The sequence below is a fragment of the Musa acuminata genome, chromosome BXJ2-9 (assembly GCF_036884655.1).
Source record: "Musa acuminata AAA Group cultivar baxijiao chromosome BXJ2-9, Cavendish_Baxijiao_AAA, whole genome shotgun sequence".
Classification (NCBI taxonomy): Eukaryota; Viridiplantae; Streptophyta; class Magnoliopsida; order Zingiberales; family Musaceae; genus Musa; species Musa acuminata.
Genome location: NC_088346.1, coordinates 47,138,569 through 47,161,873, shown reverse-complemented (window position 1 = coordinate 47,161,873; position 23,305 = coordinate 47,138,569). Strand labels below are relative to the sequence as shown.

The 23,305-nt window shown below is 40.1% G+C and overlaps 1 protein-coding gene and 1 pseudogene across 1 annotated transcript; one reads left to right on the top strand and one right to left on the bottom strand.

The window, feature by feature from the left end:
• Window positions 1-418: 418 nt before the first annotated feature.
• Window positions 419-11,891, bottom strand: LOC135623701 (probable ATP synthase 24 kDa subunit, mitochondrial; annotated as a pseudogene).
• A 1,457-nt stretch (window positions 11,892-13,348) lies between these two features.
• LOC135622208 (DNA replication licensing factor MCM2-like) lies at window positions 13,349-19,514 on the top strand. The gene is made up of 17 exons (XM_065123854.1): window positions 13,349-13,368; window positions 13,447-13,634; window positions 14,807-14,991; window positions 15,097-15,286; window positions 15,418-15,637; window positions 15,737-15,944; window positions 16,101-16,235; window positions 16,322-16,513; window positions 16,592-16,764; window positions 16,843-17,031; window positions 17,119-17,235; window positions 17,306-17,390; window positions 17,480-17,602; window positions 17,679-17,804; window positions 17,911-18,093; window positions 18,834-18,995; window positions 19,098-19,514. Exons 1-17 carry the CDS (start codon window positions 13,364-13,366, stop codon window positions 19,212-19,214), a joined length of 2,598 nt encoding a protein of 865 aa, XP_064979926.1. The 5' UTR covers window positions 13,349-13,363; the 3' UTR covers window positions 19,215-19,514.
• Window positions 19,515-23,305: the final 3,791 nt, after the last annotated feature.

Below are 23,305 nucleotides of genomic sequence, written 5' to 3'. Positions count from 1 at the left end.
AAAGCCAACATAAGGTTATTTATGTTTTAAAGCATATGCTAGAGCTTATTAGAAACACAGGTTTAAGAGATAATCACAAGTCAAACAAGTTCATCAGCTTAAAACATCCATCCTAGTTTTCCACACAAACAAACTATAAGGTCAAGAAGCAAAGGGATAAATGCATTCTGAAGAACAATTTTATACTAAAATCATGAGCACACACCTTTAAGGCAGTCCGAGGTAGACAGGATGGAGGCACCAAAGGTGGGAAACAGTAATTAGATGTCGAAACATGAGGATCTTACAAGTGTTTTAAAGCCCTTATTCCAGCTGAACAAGCATGGCATGAATGATCTGTTATTGTATCAGGACTTAAGTCTCACTTTATGGCAACATTGCTCGATCACCTGCCATGGATAAAAGAAAATTGCTTACAGACCCAGAAAAATCAAAAAAATATATTGAGTGATTCGGCCACCACTATGAACCCAAAATTACAAATATGTATCTGAGCTGACCATGGTCCAGCTCAGTAAGGCATTGCTAAGTAGCACATTCAACTGCTTATTATTAGGCAAACAGACAAAGTGCAAGGACGTCCATAACGAGCACTGTATGTAAATTGCTGGTGTAGCAGCTCAAATTCTTTGAAAGCATGGAAAACACAAAGAAAGAGGCCTAGCCTTCCAGTATTGGCAATACAATTTTGGAAAAACCTTAAATGAAATTCCTAATATCCAATGATTTCACGTTAACCATCTTCTCGTCCTTGAATTCCTCCCTGCACATATAAATTATGAGCAGTTAGCAAATAAATTAAAAAAAGATATCCAGCCGAAAGAGATTCGCCTACCAAAAAAAAAAAAGATGATTTCATTGAATGCTGAATACACCATATTTTATTGTAAGAAAAAGTAAAAGGTACTCACTGGACCCTAGCTCTATTGTTCGTCAGATTGACAATTAAAAGCAAACATAACTGGATATGCATAGAAGAGTTGGACTTGTAGTTTAAACTATGAGAATAGCTTCAACTTTCAAGAATAATTTGAGCTGAGGCTTTTGATATACAAATTGAATGATGCATGAATCGCTAAGGAATAACACCTCAAAGCATGTAAGATGAATTACTTTGACACTTCAAATGCTAGTAGCATTTTTTACTTTAACAGTTTAACCTCTAATAAGGAGATGATACAGACCTCTTAAGGTGGGTTTCCATTGCTTCCAAAACGTTCCTTCTTCAGACCCTGCAAATCCTCTTTAGCAATTTTAAGTTCCAACTCTTCTTCATACTTAGGAAGATCTTCCTTTCGAATGCCCAGCCTAGTATGAAATTTAAACATCATAAAGAAAACGTAGACATCCTAATTTTATCTAGAAAATTAGCAGGGAGATTATGCACTCTAAGAATACACAAGATGGTATTGGTCTCATGCAGAAATAAAATTCATGTTAAATCCATAGAGAAATCCATAATTGTCGAATAGCAAGTAACATCTATGCTAATTTAACTGATGCATAAAGCCAAAATCCTCAGACTTTATTTGGATAATGACTTACAAAAGAAGATGGATAGAAGAGAAGCCAACTTTCTCTCACTCTGCTTAGATGGGAGAAGAGAAGAAACGAAATACAATCTTCTCTCTCTTTGGTCTTGGTAAATAAAGACAAGAAGCTCGAATAAGTAGATAAAAAATTTATCTATAGTTGTTTCATGTTCTTCTTTCTAAATATTTTATTTGTCCTGCAAGGGGAATAAGGAAAAAAAATTATTTTAAAGACTGGATCTATCCACTTCAATCCAAATGTTTCCATGATTATAGAGAAACTAAAAGAGCGCTGGGAGAAAAAATGGATTCTTCTGGATTTTCTCCACCTCTCTCTTCTTGAATAAGTGCGGGCACATCAGTTAAATTTTTAACTACTATGAACAACTTTGAGAGGCTAGTATAGACAAGCAACAGTTCATTAGATAAGAGACAAACCACCCATGCAGAAATAAAATGGCATCGACTGATACAGTACAGGGATTGAAATCTCTCAACCTACTTCTGGTTAATCTTGTCAAACTCGGCTAACAGAACAGCCATGTTCTTCTTGTCCGACCTCAGCAGTGGCTTTTTTATCTCTTTCTCGACCTTCTCCAAAGCTTCCATCATCATTGTCTCAGCACCAAGATCATCTGTAAGGCCACTCCTGGAGTAAATTGTACAATCCTCATCAATAAAATAGTCAGATGCAATTCAGAAACATTAAGTGATAATTATACAAATGTAAGTTCTCCAAGCAAGAAACAGAGAGACAATTAGATTGGATAATCAAAGAATAATCAACAATGAACCATATTCTATATGACAAATATTAGTTAGGATGTAACATGTTTTCTTTAGGTGATCCTGAAAGAGAAAGTCAGCTAATGAATACAACTAAAACCCAAGCCTATGTAAGTCCAGTAACTGAGCATAAAGTAGAGCAATTAACTTTCAGCCTGACCTAAAGCTACAAAGTTCTGTAGTAACAGATCACAACAAAATGAAAATGATGTTCCAACATATTATCAACATATTTCATTTTTCTTTTATATTATAAAGTTCTTAATTTTCATATTTTGATCACTCTAACTTTAAGGCTTGAGGAAAAGCTTCCAAAGGTACTCCAGATGCCAACAGGAATTTGAACTAACATTCCGAACTTGATGACCTTTTCCATCCAGGATTCCCAGTTCCCTCCATGCAACACGCGTTTCATGCCTTCTTCATGGCATATAGGTAGTAAGTTTGCCAAGGCAATGCAAGCAGCATGAACCAACTAATCATGTAGGCAACTAAGCAGGTGCCTAGAGAACAAAACAATAAGCACTATCATTTCCTAATGCACTAATATGATTCATGAACAAAAAATAAAAATATCATTTACAATATGTTGAAATGCATTAAATATGATGTATAAACAAAAAGTAGAGAGATCATTTACACTGTTTGATATCATTGAATCCATTGCTCAGTCACAAGAGTAAAGCAACCAAATCTCTAGCAGATCAAGAATGAAGTAGTAGACAAGCAAGAAGTGTTAAAGTTTCCTCCATCCCTTTTGGGAAACAAATGAACAAAGGAGATGAGAGAAAAAGGAATGATTCCCTTGGTCAACCAGCATTCAAGCGTTTGGACAATTCTCTAGCAATTTTCATTTTGGACTTTCATTTTGTATGTGAATCTTGGGTATTTGATTATCTTTAAAATTTGATTTCTTACATCAACAAATCATCTCCCTAAACATACCTTTATAGGATAGCTAGATCCTAAATCTTATCGGATGTCTTTTCCCACTAACAAGCCCATGATCATCCTTCAATGACAAACATCATTTCTTATGATCATATATCTTTTCCCACTAACAAGCCCATGATCAGCCTTCAACGACCAACACAATTCCTTGTTATTTTGATCTTTTTTCAGCATACTGTGAGCATCCTTAAATAGAGTTCTTTTTGCTTCACTTTTCAGAGACAGTATTACACAAGTCAGAAAAATAAAAGTTGAATCATTAAACTGCAAGAACATCATTTTCTTCTCAGACAAGGAGACTGTATTTTTTGTTGCAACTCTAGTATTTTTCTCAAAGTAACTAAAACCCATCACCTCATTGATACCTGGCCCATACTAGAATGCAGTATCCTAACAAAACACAAAGTAAACATACTTCATGCCATGATTCAACCATCTTCTGACTAACTTACTGATTGTTTAGGCTAATACTTATTTTGAGAGACCTAATATGTGTTACTTTGATCTTGATGATTTACTTGCCTGATATCAATGAAGTTCTTGATAGGCATGCCTAGCCTTCTTGACTCTGCTTCCTACTAATTGTAATTTATGCTTTACACCTACATGATGCTTCCCTAACTTCCAGGAAGCATATTAAAGAAAAAAATAAATATTATTGATGGAACAGAAACTCAATGATGCCCAGGTGATGCCCCAATAAGGCCTGGAAGGTTTTATTTATTGTCTACTATCGCCCAATTGCTAGTCACAATAGATTGATATGAAAACAGTTACACTTACCATACTGCTGTTATTGCTCTCTACTTCCCTTAGGCTAACACAAATATTGGGCCCACTTAAATATTTGATAATCCTCTGAGGTGGGGCAAACAGAGAAATCAGAATTCATTTCTTCAATGTTGGTCAAGAACTAGTAATTTCTGTTCTGGATGCCAGCCACTGTTAACATTGTTGAAGTGGGATGCTAAACTCTTCCCCCCAAACAGGTCCAAGCCAGGGCCAAAGCCCCTTCTCCGATTGCTAACAGATGGCTCCAAAATATGATTAGCACCAACAGTTGCCCATATTACCATCACTTTCATTACAAGAAATGCCTATCTAGCTGTAAACACTAACAATGCCTCATTCTTGCACAAAACAGTCTTTTTCGGTTACATGCAACAACTATGGCACACAATCAAGATAGCAGTTATAATGCATCTTCAAGTTCAGTCATTTATAAGAACTTAATGTGTTATTATATGGTATCAATATTTCATTGCATTTAGATTTGCATGTTAAGCTTAATTAATCAACATCACAATCAATTCATTAAAGAAAAAAAATACCAATTGCAACAAGCAAAACTTGGAAAAGTGTAAAGTAGCTAGAAACAAGTTGAGAACACTCACTACCAATTTTGTAGCAACATTTATTTGCTTTGACACATTTTTCATATAAACAGATACACATATGTGCATTTATATATATAAATACATGTAGGGTTTATATAATGATGTATGTGCATATACCAAGCATGAGTCACCAAAATCAAAATAAAAACTAGTACCGAATTGACACGGACTTAGCTGGTTTTGCCTAAGTCGTGCGGCACCCTTGCGTGTCCGTCCGCAAAGGTCAGCCTCCCAGAAGCCTCTCATTGTCCCTTAGGACCACCAAAAGAAAGAACGGGTTAGAGAGAACGCCTCAATCGGGATCCACAAGCAAACATCTCCGAAAAACACTTCATAGACAATGCAAATTACAAACAGACTTTACAAGCTCTGAACAGTGGCACAACAAAGGGTAAAATGGTTCATTACAGACCGAAAATCTCTCGCACGTGTCCACATGACACAACCTTTATTTACAAGCCTAAAGAGGCCACCAACCCAACTAAAATGGGACTATTAAGCCTTCGGCCGCCCCTCTACATGTTGTACAAGGCATGAACATGCCAAAAGACACGGACATACATAAGCATTACATCAAACACCCTGTTTCGAAGTTTGTCCGTGACATTCTCCCCCACTTATTCCTTCGACGTCCTCGTTGAAGCCTTTGTCGACATTGCAACTCCTCGCCTTTGCTGAGTCTTCAATCTTCTGCTCCAGCTACAATGTGCCTCTTGACTCCCAACTGCTCTCCGCTGCTGTTTTTGAGTAGTCGAACCTTTGATCCGCCATGCTGCTTCAACTCACCAATGACTTTGACTCTGGTGTAGGGCTGGCTGAGTTGTGTTGATCATTGTTGATTCCTGCGAATCCCCCAGATGAAGGAAAAGACCATCCTTACTGCGCCAGTCTCTCAAAGATTCCTCATGCTGCTTGAACTGGTTGGATGCTTATTGGAGCTTTAACGAGCATCGCCTTGCAAACTTCTGAAGTTTTGGGTCCTTCCTCCACAGAATCTGCTCATTGACTCTTCTTTCAGTTAGTTGTCACATCCAAGTAGGTTTGCATCACTTCCGCTTTCGATTGACATTTCATTGGGAAATGAAGCGGACAATCTACTCTCAGTAGCACTGATCACCGTTGGTGAGGATTTGACAACTATTGTCTTTCATTATCTTCGAAGGGTCTTTGAACTTGTGCAGAGCTCCTCTGCTGGATAGATAAAAGAATTGGGGTACTCGATTTCGCCCATTCTCTTAAGAGTTGAGAAGGCAAAGGTTACTTGACTTCGCCCGCCTCCTCGAGGTTGTACTTCATGCATCGAGCTGGTTACTGGCCTTCGCCTGCTCTTTACTCACACTTCTGAAGCACTTGAAGTGTTTGCACTCCTTGCGTTGAGTTAGCTACTGTGATTCACCTTCTCAATGCCATTGAACTTCTGGAATGCAGGAAGTTTTCACCCAAACTTAGAGTAATTCTCTGATAGATGAGGTCACCTCTGGGATTGTACCGTCTTCTCCATCAACCCTGCCGCCTACTCCACTGAGTAGCAAAGGTACAGCACCGCGTACTGCTTGCTTCGTTCCTTGGTCGTGCACTCTTGCATATGACCCGAAGTCCTTCACTTACGGCTATCTTGATGAGAAACTTGTTGACACCGGTCTTACGAAGTTCTTCGGCCTCTGCCCTTCAGCCTTGTCTCGGTACTTGAAGATTGCCTCTGCATTCTCCACCTCCTCGGCCCCTTTCACGACCAAGCGCTCTTCCTCCATGAGAGCAAGGGATCAATGACTTTCACGGAAGTCCCGCCTCTGCGGTACCATGGCGCTGTCATGCCCATGGTCCTACTATCCGTCGCCTCGCATCTGCATCCCTTTTCTTCACGATCAGTAGATATGTCTCTGTGGCACTCCTCTGAGTCCACCTCCATTCTAACTGATCCTTGATTTTGGGTAGCTAAGTCCCTTTGGACTCGTCATCGCTTCCTCGCCCCTTTCGACCCCCTGCTTCAACACCTCTGTGTTCTCCAAGCAGTCTATTTGGTCGATGGAAAGACAGACTGCAACTCCCATGCATGGCCTCTGCCATCACATTGTAGGGTTTGCACCGATTCTGTTCTCCTTAGCTTCCTTGGTAGCAACGTTCGCTTACTCGGTCTTGTCCTCTGACTGCCGGGCTCCCTTAAGCGAATATGAGCTCTGGAGCAGTCCAACTCTCCAGCTGCTTCGATCATACTTCTGCATGATCAAGTCCCTCCCATGGGACTCACTGGTACTTGCATTCGAACTTTTCCCTTAGTGGAACACAGCCCCCATATGCTGATGACCAAGGTTTCCATCCGATGCAAAATTCGAAGCACGCCTGGAAGACCCGCCTCTGCGGTACCATGGTCTTCACTCCTTGAATCCATAGCCCTTCTTGCCGTCGTGTTGTTCACCGAAGTGGAGCTTCCAGTAGCTCCCAATCGTACCTCCATATGATCCAGTCCCTCCCGGGACTCTGTTGTGTGTATCGCATTGCCACGAACTGTTCCACCACGATCCGCTGCACCATATCGCCTCCTGGTGACATCTCCATTGCATTCTGATCCTTGTGGAATAAACTCGAATTGTGAACCCTCCATGTGTGGCCTCTGCCAATACATCGCAGGGTCTCATCCACCTTCGATTTTGTCCGTTCCTTTGGCAATCGACCTTCATCCACCCACTCTTGGGTCACACCTAGATGAAGCACTGCTCTAGGACAGTCCGTCGCCTAGTAGCTCCCGAAGTCCACCGACTTCACTGTAGTTTGTGCACCATTGTCTGGATCCTGGGCCTCTGCCCCTATCAGCACAATCTCCGTTGCGCACTGCTTCCTTCATAGCAACTCGAATGGCAACATTGTGGCATATTCTTCAAGAGCATCTGCCTCTGCATCCTCTTGCCTCGTGCTAAGGCCTTCTGAACCCAACTTCGCCTCCACAAATTGAGTCGCCTTAGTTCCTCCATCAAATGCTCCTCCGAGATAAGGTGCATGTGCCCAGAAGCTCCCTTCGTCTTTGGCACCATGCAAGATGAGTCCGCTCCGTCAGAATGAAGGACCCATGGAACAACATGATCCTACTCTTGCCTCTGCAAGAGTTCATGTCTTTGACCTCTGTCTAAGGAAAGCATTGTGCTTCTGTTCCATGTTCCAACTTCTCTGTTGGCTCCCTTCATGCGGCTTGGGTACTTCGCCAAGTTACACCCAAGTTGCTCCGCTCCTCGTTTTTGCATTGAGTCGATGGTGGCCCTCGTGCCCACCATTCCACGGGTCAGCCCTCCATTGAGTCCGATCTCCACATCGACTCCAAGTGTGCCTTAATTTAAGTTGCTTTAGGTCGCTCCCCCACTTGATCTCGCAATGCATCCACCAATGCATTCTCTCGAGTAAGATCATGCGACAACTCCTCACCGCTTGCTCAGTCCATCGAGCTTCGTGGAGTTGTTGTTTGTTGAGGTACTCCTCCTCAACATGTGAGGTCTGTCTCACATGATTCTCCCTCTGGAGAGCCGAGACTTATCCCTCCTGGATAACTATCCCGTTGGAGCAATATCTCTCTTCGTTTCAGAGACCACCATCCCCTTGGACTACTCCGGTCTGCTGAACAAACTGTGCATTGTTCTGCCTCTTGCAAACGCACTTGCTAGATTGCGCCTCCACGTCAATACAGCCACCGCTGCACCCCTCAAGGCCTAGCAACATGCCGAACTCATTGCACACTTCAGCCTCCTCCGGACGTATCCTTCGCATGCCGAAGATAAAGTTTCAATGCTCCATGGCGTCGAGTCTCGACCGCCTTGGGATGGCCACGAACATTCCATCGTCCGCATACAAGCCCATGCATGAGTATCGAATTCTTCGAGTTAGCAATTCCCCTCACCTCTGTGAGCTTTGCACAACTCTTTCGGTCGCTGAGCAACTCATTCCACTTTGCATGGTCTTGTCCTTTGCCAAGCGCCTCGCTTGCCTTGAGCACCATCAAGTAAAGTTGTCAACGTTAAGCCGTAGCTCAAACTCAGCCATCCCAACCTTTGTGCGCTCCGCATTCTTCCAAACTTGCCTGTTCTCGTGGTGCCTCTTGCGCGAAGGGTTGGCCATTCCTCTTAATGCCAATGTTAGATGCCCGCTCCTCGAGCGACTCTTTTCCCTACATCTCCATGCCAGTTTTCCCTCAAACGGTCGCGCGTTGCTGACTGCCCTCAATGCAGCCCCGCTAAGTCCCCTACGTTTGCATGTCAAGTGTTTCTATGAGTGCTTGTCCCGCTTTGATACCATATGACACAGACTTAGCTGGTTTTGCCTAAGTCGTGCGGCACCCTTGCGTGTCCGTCCGCAAAGGTCAACCTCCCCGAAGCCTCCCATTATCCCTTAGGACCACCAAAAAAGAGAACGGGTTAGAGAGAACGCCTCAATCGGGATCCACAAGCAAACATCTCCGAAAAACACTTCATAGACAATGCAAATTACAAACAGACTTTACAAGCTCTGAACAGTGGCACAACAAAGGGTAAAATGGTCCATTACAGACCGAAAATCTCTCGCACGTGTCCACATGACACAACCTTTATTTACAAGCCTAAAGAGGCCACCAACCCAACTAAAATGGGACTATTAAGCCTTCGGCCACCCCTCTACATGCTGTACAAGGCATGAACATGCCAAAAGACACGGACATACATAAGCATTACATCAAACACCCTGTTTCGAAGTTTGTCCGTGACAGAATGGTACCTTAAGACAATTATTGTCTCATCTCTATTCATCCTACCATCAACCCATTACAATATAATAGTTAGCTTTTATATGTTATCTATTTTTTTTCTTTTCTATAAATATTCTACTACAATCCTAACCAACTCTCTTTACAATTTACCAAAGGGTAAAAGATTTCACAACCAGTACACTACTACTTGTCCCTCTAATCCAATTATTCACACACAAGTCTCGTTCAGTCGAGTCACTAGATGCTGTTTCATGATCATCATAGATAGTTAAAAACATGGGGATAGACACCCTTGAGACCACATAAAACTTCATCTTTGATTAGAACAAACCCAATTTACCCTCATCTTTGCAAAATTTTCTTATTCTTGATAAGATTGTCATTACTAAAATATAATTTGGGTTATACTAAACATGTAAGATTACTTGAACAAATCAAATTTTAAAAAGGATGGCAAACGAAAAAGTCAATAGATGAACATTTTGCTTGCTACAACATATCTTAACAAGCACTTGACCTTTTGGGGTCAACATATCTATCAAGTGAGGAAAGTCAATAAAAGCTGATGAATATGAATGGTTAACTAAAAAGTCATCAGGAATCCAAAAAAGAAAGTAATTGTAATACTGAGGTTAAGAAGACAAAAAGTCCAAAATTTGTTTTTTTTTGCCTTTCCAAGAACTGATGACACAAGTCCAACAATTTAAAAAACCCAATGAGAAACCAGGATTCTGGTAATGGATTTGATAGATTTAGAAATCTAAAGATTTGATAGATAAATCCTCAGAGGAGAAGAACATAATCATCAAATGATTTTGATTATGAAAATTCCTTTCCTTGTCATGTTTATTGATAAGTGACATGAATTCTTTAACAAGTTAGTAATATTATCATCCTCGCCTTAAAATAAACATTAGTTACACAAATTATGTCATAAGAACTATATTTTATTTGTGAATAACATTGAGCCTTGACTGATTCACAAAGGCAAGATCTGTAATATATGTATTTTTGCAAAAGCCAGTTCCATAAAGTTTGGTAAGCGTGGTGATAGTCTATCGATCAAAAACTGAGAGCTGAATATCATAGCAAGTAAAATCGCTATAAGACTGCAATAATGTGGAACTTAGTAACCAAAAAATAACCAAAGTTACAAGATTGATAATGGTAATCCTGAAACGAATGATAAACCAAGAAATATGACAAGATTAGTATGCTACCATCTCCTTTGAGGGGTGGTAAACCAGAAGGTGCAGCTTCTTTCGCGTAGGATCGAACTGGCATTGCATGATCATGTTGCACAACTATCTGACCAATGATCTGACGAGCATATAACTGCAAGATCAAACACACACATACTTACTACTATCGACAAAGACCCAGGAACCTAATATACTGTTATGCTACATAAAAATTCGAGAAACTAACACTAGACTAGAGTGGATTACTTGTAGGATGGGAGAAGTTGGATTCTCACCATGTGGATGGATGAACCCAAAAAAACTGCCAGATATTAGGCAATTAATTTGACAAGCTATTTATCAACTCATAAGTCACGTGGTGCAAAAAGCAAAAAACAGCAGCATAAACACGGTCCTTGACCATAAATAAAGTACATGTTATAACAGTTAACAGGTCTTGTTTTACTTGCTTGTGAGGCTCACACATAATATGCAAAATTTCTATGGAAAGACATGAGCCATATCCGGGAGAAAGATGCTCCATGCCATAATCTTTTTTCAGGAAAAATGCCATAATTATAATACAAAATAAGCACCACATTCATATTAGTATCACTCTTAAGATGAAGAGAAAAATCAAAACCAATTTGAACATTACTACAAGTTCATCCCAGACTAACATTTCAGACTTTGTATTGCACATAATCAGTTTCTCTGACAGCATCATTCCCTATGGATCCAGACGTCAATCTGCAATTCAAATAATACAAAATCATAATTCCATCACCAATTTCCGCAACATCTGCCTCATTTCGACGAGCACAGATAACATTATTACTACATGCAGATCTACAATCTCCGAAAATCGAATTCAGAAACAACAGAGGAAAACCACAAAACCGATCCATCGGCTCCCTAACTGCTACCGACAGAAGTCCCAAAACGAAGCGGCAACAACGGAAGAAGTAAACCACGGCATAGGATCAGGGTTCCACGATGCTAGAGGATCAAACCTGAAACCTAAACCCTAGAAAGAAAATGAAATTTGGTCAAAGAACGAATCAGAAACGACGCCATCGACTAAATTCATCGGAGAGACGAAATATCGCCTAGAGTTAGGGAAGATCTGTTCGTCACATCGCATCCGAACACCATTTCGAATAGCAGAAATCAGGTATCAGTCAATATCGAGAAGAAGCGAAGGGTGAATTCATCTGTCTGGATCGGGAGAGGAGTCGAGAAGCCAACGCCATGGAGGCCGCCGCTTGGAGCCTTCCTCCCTTTCTGATGCTGCGTGTTCACCTTCCGCCGCGCAAAGATGCAACGTTTCAGCGTCTCAGAATCAACGTGTCGATATTTATCACCGTCGGATGCTGCGAGAAGATTAATTATAATTAATATGATTCGATTAAAATCAGCTTTATAATTATTAAAATTATTTTTTAAAATGAGGAAGACAAAATTCGAAATTTCATCGTATGTTATTATTTTATATAAGTAAAATGGAAGATTTCGTTATCGTACAGCCACGACAATGTACTTACGAATTATCCAAAAATATAAAAATATAAATCTATGAATTATTAAATCTAATTAATAATATGAGACATAATAATTATACTTCATTAATATCATGCTTCCTACCATAATACTATTACTAAAATAACGTTATAATCCTATCATCACATTCAATCATAATATATATATATATACATAAATATGAATATAATAATAATAATATATTTATTATAAATACATAAATATGAATCATAATCATATTCAATCTTAAATTTTATTTTTATTAATTTGCTTGTTTCTTCAATTATGTTTATTATTTTTTAATTGAATCAATTATTTTTAAAAAATAATTTAATTTGTATTTATTGATTAGATTATACATAATCGTTATATAACCGTTTAGTCATTATTCTTCTCTTCTATATAAAAGAAAATTTTATCACTGGGTGCTACTATTGTTTTAATAAGAAACAATATTCTTCTCTTTATTTTTTGATATAATGTTTTTTTTTATTTTGCTGCTCATTTTTGTGCTCGTGATGAATGTGTTTAATCTCCTCAGGGGCTTGTGATACTACTAAATCCATCTTCTTCTTAGGAAATGTATTCAACCACACAAAGAAGAATTCTTGATCTTGTCCGTGATGAATGTATTTAATCACAAGCCTTCGTGAAGGTTGAAATTATTCGGAATGCATTCAATCAACGGGTGGAATTATTTATTCCTTAGTATAACTCGGTGATTTCTAATCTTTATTGTTTGTCATTTTATTGATTTATTTATTGTTTGTCGGTTTTATTGATTAAATGGGATCTAATTTTTGTTATCGAATTTTTACCCCTTCCCGCCAAATCTCCCCGTTTTCTTCGTGTTCTCCTTCTTTCTTTACCCACAGCAAACTCTGGTTGGGATCCCTCTTAGTTGCTCCAGAAGAAGGAGAAGGAGAAGGCGCGTTCAAATCCGATGGTGAGTCCTTCGAACCATTCCGGTTTCTGGTGATTAGATATCGTCACCCTCTCCTTTTTGTTTTCGTTTCACATTTTTCTTTCCCCAAGGATAATTCGGATACCCCACCATCGACCTCCGGATCCCCGACCTCGCCGGGGTTCGATGTGGATCGGCTGCCTCATAACACGAGCCGCATAACCGATTCCTACTCTGACGATGACGAGGCCGCCGTCGACCCTCGTGTCTTTGTGGACGACGACGGTGCTGACGGCGATCGTGACAAGGAGGAAGAGGAAGGCGAGGATCTGTTCGATGACAACTACATGGAGTGAGCATCGCAGATGATCTTTGTGTAACTTTTGATGTTCGTTTTCTCCTTGACGATGTTAGTGCTGGTGGGGAACAGAGATTACCGTCGGATGGATGATCAAGACCGGTACGAGACGGTGGGGATGGACGACTCCACGGAGGATGAGAGAGATCTGGACCAAATCATGGCCGACAGAAGGGCGGCAGAGGTGGAACTTGATGCGAGGGATGGCCGCAATGGTGACATCCTTGACCGGAAATTGCCCCAGATGCTTTATGATCAAGGTATCGATCCTTTGGACCAATGCACATTTGGTGGGCATACGTTCACAACTTTCTCCCTCGTGCCAAGAAAAAATCGATGATGAATTATTTGTCTTTTTTCTAATACAATACACTTTATCATACCCTTTTAAATTGAAGTTGTTTTCCGACATGGGAGTGGTCAGCTAGTGAATGCTTTTGTGACGGGAATCAGCCACTGAGTGGTATGTTTAGAGCTACTTTTCCGAGAGAATTTGCAAAAGGAACTGATGATGTCAATAGGTGATCATTAACTTCAAATGGAAATGTTAATTCTGGACAACATAAGCTTCATAACATCCAATATTACTTTCGGTGGACTTTGACAGTGGGTTTTCGTAGTGAGGGGTAAATATGATCAAAATTGCTATATTATCCATGATTTTGGTGATTGCAACTACGTTATGTTTTGTTATAATCCACCGTATTAGGTGGTTGAGCTTATTTTGCATGACATGCTAGTGAAGAGCAACTAAAGAATCTGAGAAGAGTTATATCTTTCTCGAAAATCTTTGGATTTGAATGTCTTCAGCAAATCAGCCTTGGCCATGCATCTAAACATGAGAATTCATCTGTTCCAAGGATTTCCATCCTTAGATATCTGCTAGTGTACTTCCTAGCATAGCAAATTGTACTTCCTGATTCTGTTCTTGTCTTGTACTTCCAAAACTAACTCTTTAGTGATGCATGATTGTGCAAAACTAAATCTTGCAAACACTTGAATTGCATCATACATTTGGCAAATCTCAAGTGCGGCCTACATCATACAATTATTTCCTGGTCTACCAGAAATGCATAAGCCTAAATTTTGTGCAAAAGTAGGTTAGTCTAAATTAAAATTTCCATACATATTTTGATTGTCTTGTGACTCACCTTTGCTTGCAAGTATTAAGATGCAACCTTTTGCTTCCTGAGACTGCCTGCATTGTTTACTGCCACCAGGCGCAGTAGGATTCTGCCAATGTCTTGGTTGCCAAACGACATATTATTATTTGAATTTGGTCTCATTTCATTGAACAGATAATTCCTGTAAGATAAAAAGGTTTCTACATGATGTCCATGATGTTATTTTATCTTGCACCTACATAGCCAGATGCATCATCTGGATTGGTGGAAATGAGTTCAGGTTTTAAAACATCATGTTTCTGTTGCAGACATGGATGAATATATCAACTTTAGACCTCCGAAAAGGTTCAGGGCTGATTTTAGGCCACCGACTGGTGGACGAAGTGAAGATGACACCGAGGGTTCAACACAAAGCTCACCAGGAATGTTCCAACAAGGAAACTCAAGAGATGATGTGCCAGTCACTGATCAAACGGATGATGACCAATACGAGGTACTATGATGTCCTTCTATGTTAATTTACCTATAGTTTAAAGACATTCATGCTATCTACAGGTTTCCTTTGTACTGCAATGACTGAATGCATTGCCTGTGATAGGATGAGTATGATGGTGAAGATGAGATGACTATATATCATGTCCAAGGAACTCTAAGGGAATGGGTTGCAAGAGATAAAGTTCGTTGGTTTATAGCAAAGAAATTTAAAGATTTTCTTCTTACTTATGTGAACCCTAAGAATGAACATGGAGACATTGAATATGTTCGACTGATTAATGAGATGGTTTTAGGTAATTACTTAGCCTATTGTTAATTATCTAGTTTTTCAGAACTAATTGGAACACGGTGCAGTCGTTTGTTGGGTTATCATGCCTCTCTAAAATAATATTTCCTAGTATGTATTCTCATATTTTTATTGCAGCGAACAAGTGCAGTCTGGAGATAAACTACATGCAATTCATGTACATTCACTCAAATATTGTTACATGGTTGTCTGATGCACCACAGTCAGTGCTTGAAGTTATGGAAGAAGTTGCCAAGAATGTTGTCTTTCATCTACACAAGAATTACAAAAACATCCATCAGAAAATTTTTGTCCGTATAACTAATCTTCCAGTATATGATCAGATACGTAACATAAGGTAGGTTTTGAATTCAGTGTGGAATAGCAATCGAGTCTATTGTTTTTTATTCACTAGAGGTTCTATGCTATGATGCATATACAATTTGGTGCACACCAGGCAGATTCATTTGAACAAAATGATTCGTATAGGAGGTGTCGTTACTCGGCGATCTGGAGTTTTTCCTCAGTTACAGCAGGTAAAGTATGATTGCAACAAATGTGGGGCTATTCTTGGCCCTTTCCTTCAGAACTCATATTCAGAAGTTAAAGTGGGATCATGTCCTGAATGCCAATCAAAAGGACCATTCACTACCAATGTTGAAAAGGTGATTCCTATTTGAATTTTCTTCTGCTATCTCTATGCACAATAATCAATTTAAACCTTTTGATACTAGTTAGTCTAATGAGTTGGCAAGTTCTTGCAGCATAGTTTGATAATTTGAAGCCTCAACTTAGTTGGCTAACTTTTTTTTTTATCTCAGACAATATACAGGAATTATCAGAAACTTACCCTTCAGGAAAGTCCTGGAGTTGTGCCTGCTGGTAGACTTCCAAGATACAAGGAAGTGATACTTTTAAATGATTTGATTGACTGTGCTTGTCCTGGAGAAGAAATTGTAATTTTTATTTGCTTTAATATATTGTTAGATTTTAACTGTGAAAACAATGACTAGTTGCTGATTATCACATATAATTGTTTCAGGAGGTTACAGGCATATATACAAACAATTCTGACTTATCTTTGAATACTAAGAATGGGTTTCCTGTATTTGCCACCGTGGTTGAAGCAAACTATGTTACCAAGAAGCAAGACCATTTCTCTGCCTACAAATTTACAGATCAGGACAAAGCAGAGATTGAGAAGCTGGCCAAGGACCCAAGGATCGGAGAAAGGGTTTGTTATACGGTTCTTCATTTGTGTTTTCTGTCCTCACAATACATTTTCTTTTAACAAATGCAACTGAATTTGTAGATTGTCAAATCTATTGCACCATCGATTTATGATCATGAAGACATTAAGATGGCTATTGCACTTGCGATGTTTGGAGGACAAGAAAAGATTGTCCAAGGAAAACATCGGTTGAGGGGGGACATAAATGTACTCCTATTGGGTGATCCAGGAACTGCAAAATCCCAATTCCTTAAGTAAGGCTTTTCCTTGAAACTCTTCTACCTGTCTTTCGTTGCTATGCTTATTTCAATATTTAAATATATATTGTACAGGTATGTTGAAAAGACAGGCCATAGAGCTGTTTACACAACAGGTAAAGGAGCTTCTGCAGTTGGACTTACTGCAGCAGTTCACAAAGACCCAGTAACAAGGGTATGGACCCTTGAAGGAGGTGCTCTTGTCCTGGCTGATAGAGGAATTTGCTTAATAGATGAGTTTGACAAAATGAATGATCAGGACAGGTTAGTAATATTCTTTTGCTTGGATTCAATCACATATTCTTCAACCTCTTGTTTTTTTTTGTTGATCGGGGATCAACTGAATTGCAGAGTGAGTATTCATGAGGCAATGGAACAACAGAGCATTAGTATAGCAAAGGCTGGAATTGTTACATCACTCCAGGCCAGGTGCAGCGTCATCGCTGCAGCAAATCCAATAGGAGGAAGGTAATAGTGACTCATCATGGGATATGACTTATATATTTTTAGCCGAGTGCTAACAGATCTGCATGTTCAGATATGACTCATCAAAGACTCTTACCCAAAATGTAGAGCTGACTGATGCTATCATATCACGATTTGATATCCTTTGCGTTGTTAAGGTCACTATTCCATCTCCAATTTTATACTCAAGTAAGATCATTGGTTAAGCCATGTTGCTAGCTTTGGCTAAAAGGAAATATGCCTGTAGGATATTGTTGATCCTGTCACTGATGAAATGCTTGCAAGATTTGTCGTGGACAGCCATGCCAAATCACAGCCTGCAAGCAATTCTCAAGATCAACTTGCCTCTTCCAGACCAGTTGACCCGGAGGTATCATTTCTTATTCCTTTTTGGAATCTGGAACTTTTGGAATTCAATATCGTCTGAGAAAATGCTTCACAACCAGATTCTTTCTCAAGACATTCTCAAGAAGTACATAACATATGCTAAACTCAATGTCTTCCCTAAAATACGTGATGCTGATTTTGACAAATCCAGACATGTCTATCCTGAAATACGTCGAGAATCATCTGTAAGACTTCTGGGCATCCTAGTAATTTAAATTGTACTCTACAAGTGCTACATTCCATTAAGTGTAATATGTTCATATTTGATGAGTCTTTTCATGAGTGATGCAGCATGGTCAAGGAATTCGAATAGCAGTGAGGCACATTGAGTCGATGATTCGAATGTCAGAAGCACATGCGAGAATGCACTTGCGGAACTATGTTTCCCAAGAAGATGAGGACATGGCAATACGCGTCCTGCTTGATTCTTTTATCTCCACCCAGAAATTTGGTGTGCAAAATGCTTTACAAAAGGTATGACAAAAATTCTCAACTTTCTCAGCTTCCAGGTGAAAACCTAAATAGTACTACCAAATGTGTACCTGCAGTGCTTTCTCCATGACACTGAGCCTGCATTTGTGCCTGTAGTATTAAATGGAAGTGGCTGACCTCTAAAGATATTGTGGACCGGCATACATGAGGCAGAAAAAGATTTATTTTGGATTGGAATGAATTATGGTTATTTCTATTATGCAAGGGAAAAACACATTGCTTAGGCTTCTCCTTTGGTTGTTCTTTTGTTTGCATGACTATATTCTTACTAGCTTGTGTAGATCATTTGGTTTTTTTCCTTATTCTTAATAAGGTTTTCAAGGCTGGAGAACCCCAGAGGTTATTGAGATTTTTATTCTCTTAGATATTGTTGAGCAAAACATCTATCTACTTTTTAACGTCCTACTATTATAGAAAATATATTCCAGCACCAACCAAGCAAAATTTGGCTTTTCTTCCCTTTTCTTTTTTTAGGGATGTGGGAACTTCCAGATTCTTTTAGCTGATGTACAGTTATCAGATGTTCTAGTAGCTGCAAAAAAGTTGTTCCTAATAATATTATCTGTACTAACTTAAGTGTTAGTGTTGTATTATTTTTAGCATGTAATGTCTTCTCTCCTTCGAAACAAGTTCGACTTGGTGCCTGAATTTAGTGGTGCTTTCTTCAATGGATGAATAACATTCGAAGAGAGGTTGAGTAAGTTTTGTGCTATTTGCTGCAGAGTTTCAGGAAGTACATGACATTCAAGAAGGATTTCAATGAATTAGTTTTGCATCTTCTGTGTGTTCTTGTGAAGGATGCACTGCAGTTTGAAGAAATTGTATCAGGGACAACCGCTCATCTCACACACATCGAGGTGAAGGTGGAAGAGCTAAGAAACAAGGTAAATATTGAACAAAATTCATTCCGGTTTTCCTCTAACACCCACTAGGTCGATTGATCAATTGAATTCAATGTTCTCTAAGCTGAGTTTTGGTTGCGGCAGGCCAGGGAATATGAAATCTATGATTTGAAGCCATTCTTCTCCGGTTCACATTTCACAAGTAGCAATTTCATTTTGGACGAAACACGTGGGGTGATCAGGCATCCATTGCCAAGATGAAGCATGAAAGTCTTTGGTATGTAGTTGAGTGTAGCATGCAACTTCTTCTCCTGAAAATTTCAAGAGCAAACTTCTGGATGGTTTCTTCTCACTGCAGTTTCCAGACCACTGCTAGTAGTGCTTGAAAGCTGCAAGGGCAGGTCACACAGCACCATGTTCGACAGCTGTGCATACTCATGGCTACTAAACTCGGGCTATTTATCACTAAGATTTCTGACCAAATCTGCTTGCAGAAGGATAATTAATTCCACTTGCTTGTTTTTTTTCTTGAAGTTTGAATTGCAATCTCTAGACAATGACCCAATGGCCTTTATGACATGCTTCTTGTTTCCGGTAAAAAACTGTTTTGCGAAATTTTAAAGCTTTAAACTACTTGTATTGTTCTTTGCATTTGAAGCAGTACTGTAAAACAGCAAAGTCTTAATAGATTTTATCTTGAAAGGATAGTTTTGTTTTTTTAGTTTTTACATATTTTTAAGTTAATATTAAGAGCTATATGTTAACTCAGATTTTAGTTATATGATGCAATGGGGATTTATATCCGATCTAAATCTTCTTTGATGGTTAAGTTAGTATGAATTTGAAAATAGAAAGGTATAATATCTTTAACCCTTTTTTTAGTAAATTAGGATAACTATTAAATCAAAGTAGAAATTAGCTTGCCAGTTGATCATGCAAAATAGTTTGTGGTTATAGTGCAATAGCTTGTTTTAACATTAAGAACACTTAGTTGGCATGTTCATTTGAATAAGTAGTCACGCTAGCGCTGAGTCAAAGTCATTGCAGGATAACTACTTTACTAACATGTTTGGATGATGAGGAAGGATTCCAAAAAGACATTATGTATCATTCGGTTATCCACATATTAGAACTCAATTATGTATATACATGTATAATATATTTTGATTAGAAGGAAAGGCAAACTGTTTGGGAGGGAGAGAAAGAAAAAGTAAAAATTAAAAGAGAAATCCATCAAAGATCAAAAATTAAATAATACAAAGCCAACGTACTGTCGTGGCCTTAGCTGGAATTGTCTAAGGCGTGAGGCACCTGTTGAATCTCGGATTTTGATGATGAAGTCAATTGTCATTTGTTATCTAATCTATGTGTTGAGATAAGTGTGCAGGATTAACTACGATGAGAGTAAGACAAGCAGCAGGTGTTGCGCCGGAGTCAAGATCATGATCACGTTGGGAGTTCGAGAGTTCGACGGAAGTTCGGACGGTCGTCGGAGGTTCAGCGAGAACAGATCCGAGAAGTCCAGAAGCTTGCCAAGCGAAGCTCGTCGGAACTCGCCAAGTGGATCGTCGCAAAGTCCAGGAGTATGCCGGATGTTCGCAGAAGGATCACCGAGGGTTTATCGGATGATCGACGGAAGTTCGCCGGAAACTCGCCGGAAGAAGCGATTGACGCATCGGAGCAAAGCTGCAGAAGTTGTCTTAGAGTTAATCGTAGTTAGCACGATGATTAAGCTTGAAAATGGGAGGTGATCCCATTAGCTTAATCTTGGGGCAATTGGGCCCCTGAAAAGATTCAAATTGGGCCGAATGGAGCGAACCATTCGGACCCTGATTGCACCAGGCGGTGCAACCGCCTAGGCCAGGAGGTGCAACCGCCAGGGCTGCGAGGCTGGGCGGTGCAACCGCCCCAGCCAAGAGGTGCAACCGCCCAGAGCTCAGTCTTCGAGCTAGACTGGGCGGTGCAACCTCCTCTGTCAAGAGGTAGCACCGCTAGAGCTCGAGTTTCGAGCTCTGCCAGGCGGTGCAACCACCGAGCTCAGTCTTCGAGCTCTGGCAGAGAGGTGCATCAGCCTGAGCTCAGTCTCGAGCTCTGCCAGGTGATGCAACCACCGAGCTCAGTCTTCGAGCTCCGGCAGAGAGGTGCATCAGCCTGAGCTCAGTTTCGAGCTCTGCCAGGTGATGCAACCACCGAGCTCAGACTTCGAGCTCTGCCAGGCGGTGCAACCACCGAGCTCAGTCTTCGAGCTCTGCCAGGCGGTGCAACCATCAAGCTCAGTCTTCGAGCTCTGGCAGAGAGGTGCAATCGCCTGAGCTCAGTCGTCGAGCTCTGCCAGGCGGTGCCACCTCTCCAGTCAAGAGGTGCAACCGCCTGATCCCAGAATTCTGGGATTTGATCGATTTGATCGTTTTGAGCTCCAAATTTGAACTGGGTTGGGGCCTATAAATACCCCACCCATTCAGCACTGAAAAGATACAGATCCACACCGAATTCTTGATCTTTTCAGTGATTCTAAGAGCTCAAATTTGTGTAAAGTCCTAAAGTTCTCCTCCTTCTGTTCTTCAAGTCTTGAGTTGTAAAGAGAGGAGAGAAAGGATTTGTAAAGGTTGTCTCCTGAGCCTGTCAAAAGGAGAGAAACTGTAAAAGGGCAGTTAGCCTTCGCCCATTGAAGGAAGGCAGCTAGTTGACGTCGGTGACCTCGTCGGAGGAGGAAGCCAAAAGTGGAGTAGGTCAAGACTGACCGAACCACTCTAAATCTCTGGTTTGCTTTTACCTTGAGCACTTTATCATTACTGCAAACCTCCTACATTGCTACTGCCCTCTGCGCCTTTACGAACGAGTTTCTAAGCTCCGATCTTTCAGAATCTGCATTCAAACGTAAATCGTGTTTTCGTACGATCTTCACACTGCAGTTTACGCTTACATTCGGATTCCATTTATAACTGCAAATTGCTTTCTACGTAAAACGCTTTTCAAGGTTCAAAACTGCTTTTAGACGCAAAACTACATTTAGACGTAAAATTACGTTTAGACGTAAAACTGCGTTTAGACGCAAAACTGCGTTTAGACGTAAAACTGCGTTTAGACGTAAAACTACGTTTAGACGTAAAACTGCGTTTAGACGCAAAACTACGTTTAGACGTAAAACTGCGTTTAGACGTAAAACTGCGTTTTGACGTAAAACTGCGTTTGAACGTAAAACTGCGTTTAGACGTAAAACTGCGTTTAGACGCAAACTGTGCTTAGACGCAAACTGCGCTTAGACGCAAACTGTGTTTAGACGCAAACTGCGCTTAGACGCAAAACTGCGCTTAGACGCAAACTGCACTGTGATTCTGCTTTTATATCGAAATCACTTTTTATCGGACGAACGCAGCTTTAGCTTTTAAATTGCTGTAAGATTTCCGCTGCACTAATTCACCCCCCCCCTCTTAGTGCTCTCGATCCTAACAATTGGTATCAGAGCAAGGTTAACTCTCTAAAGGATTAAAACCCAAGAGAGATGGCATACGCCGGAAACCAAGAGGGGCATTCTATTACACGTCCACCCATGTTCAGTGGAACGGACTACACCTACTGGAAGACCCGAATGAGGATCTTTCTTATTTCTATGGATTTTGAACTGTGGAACCTTGTTGAAAACGGATTTTCAAAGTCTTCTCTTCCAATGATCGATTGGAATGAGTTGGAAAAGAAGGCTTTCGCTCTTAATGCAAAGGCTATGAATGCCTTATTTTGCGCACTTGATAAAAACGAGTTTAATCATGTTTCAACTTGCGAAACTGCATTTGATATTTGGCACACACTTGAAGTGACCCACGAGGGCACAAGTAGAGTGAAAGAGTCAAAAATCAATCTGTTGCTACATTCTTTTGAACTTTTCCGAATGAAACCGAGTGAAACCATTGGCGACATGTTTACCCGTTTCACGGATGTCGTCAACGGTCTAAAAGGACTCGGAAAAAGTTTTTCGGATTTTGAACTCGTAAATAAAATACTAAGATCCCTTCCTAAAAGTTGGGATCCTAAAGTCACTGCTATTCAAGAGGCAAAAGATCTGCGCAACTTCCCTCTTGAAGAACTAATCGGGTCATTAATGACCTACGAAATGACTTGCAAAGCTCATGAAGAGCAAGAAGACATCCTTCCAAAGAACAGGAAGGATATGACACTTAAAACTTCTGAATGCCACTTGAGAGAAAACTCAAGTGATGAGGACTGTGATGATGACTTGACACTTTTGACAAGAAAGTTTAAGAAATTCTTCAAAAGAAACAAGTTTAAAAACGATGTGAAAAATAAACTTGAACCCAAGAAGGACCAAGTGATCTGCTACGAATGTAAAAAGCCGG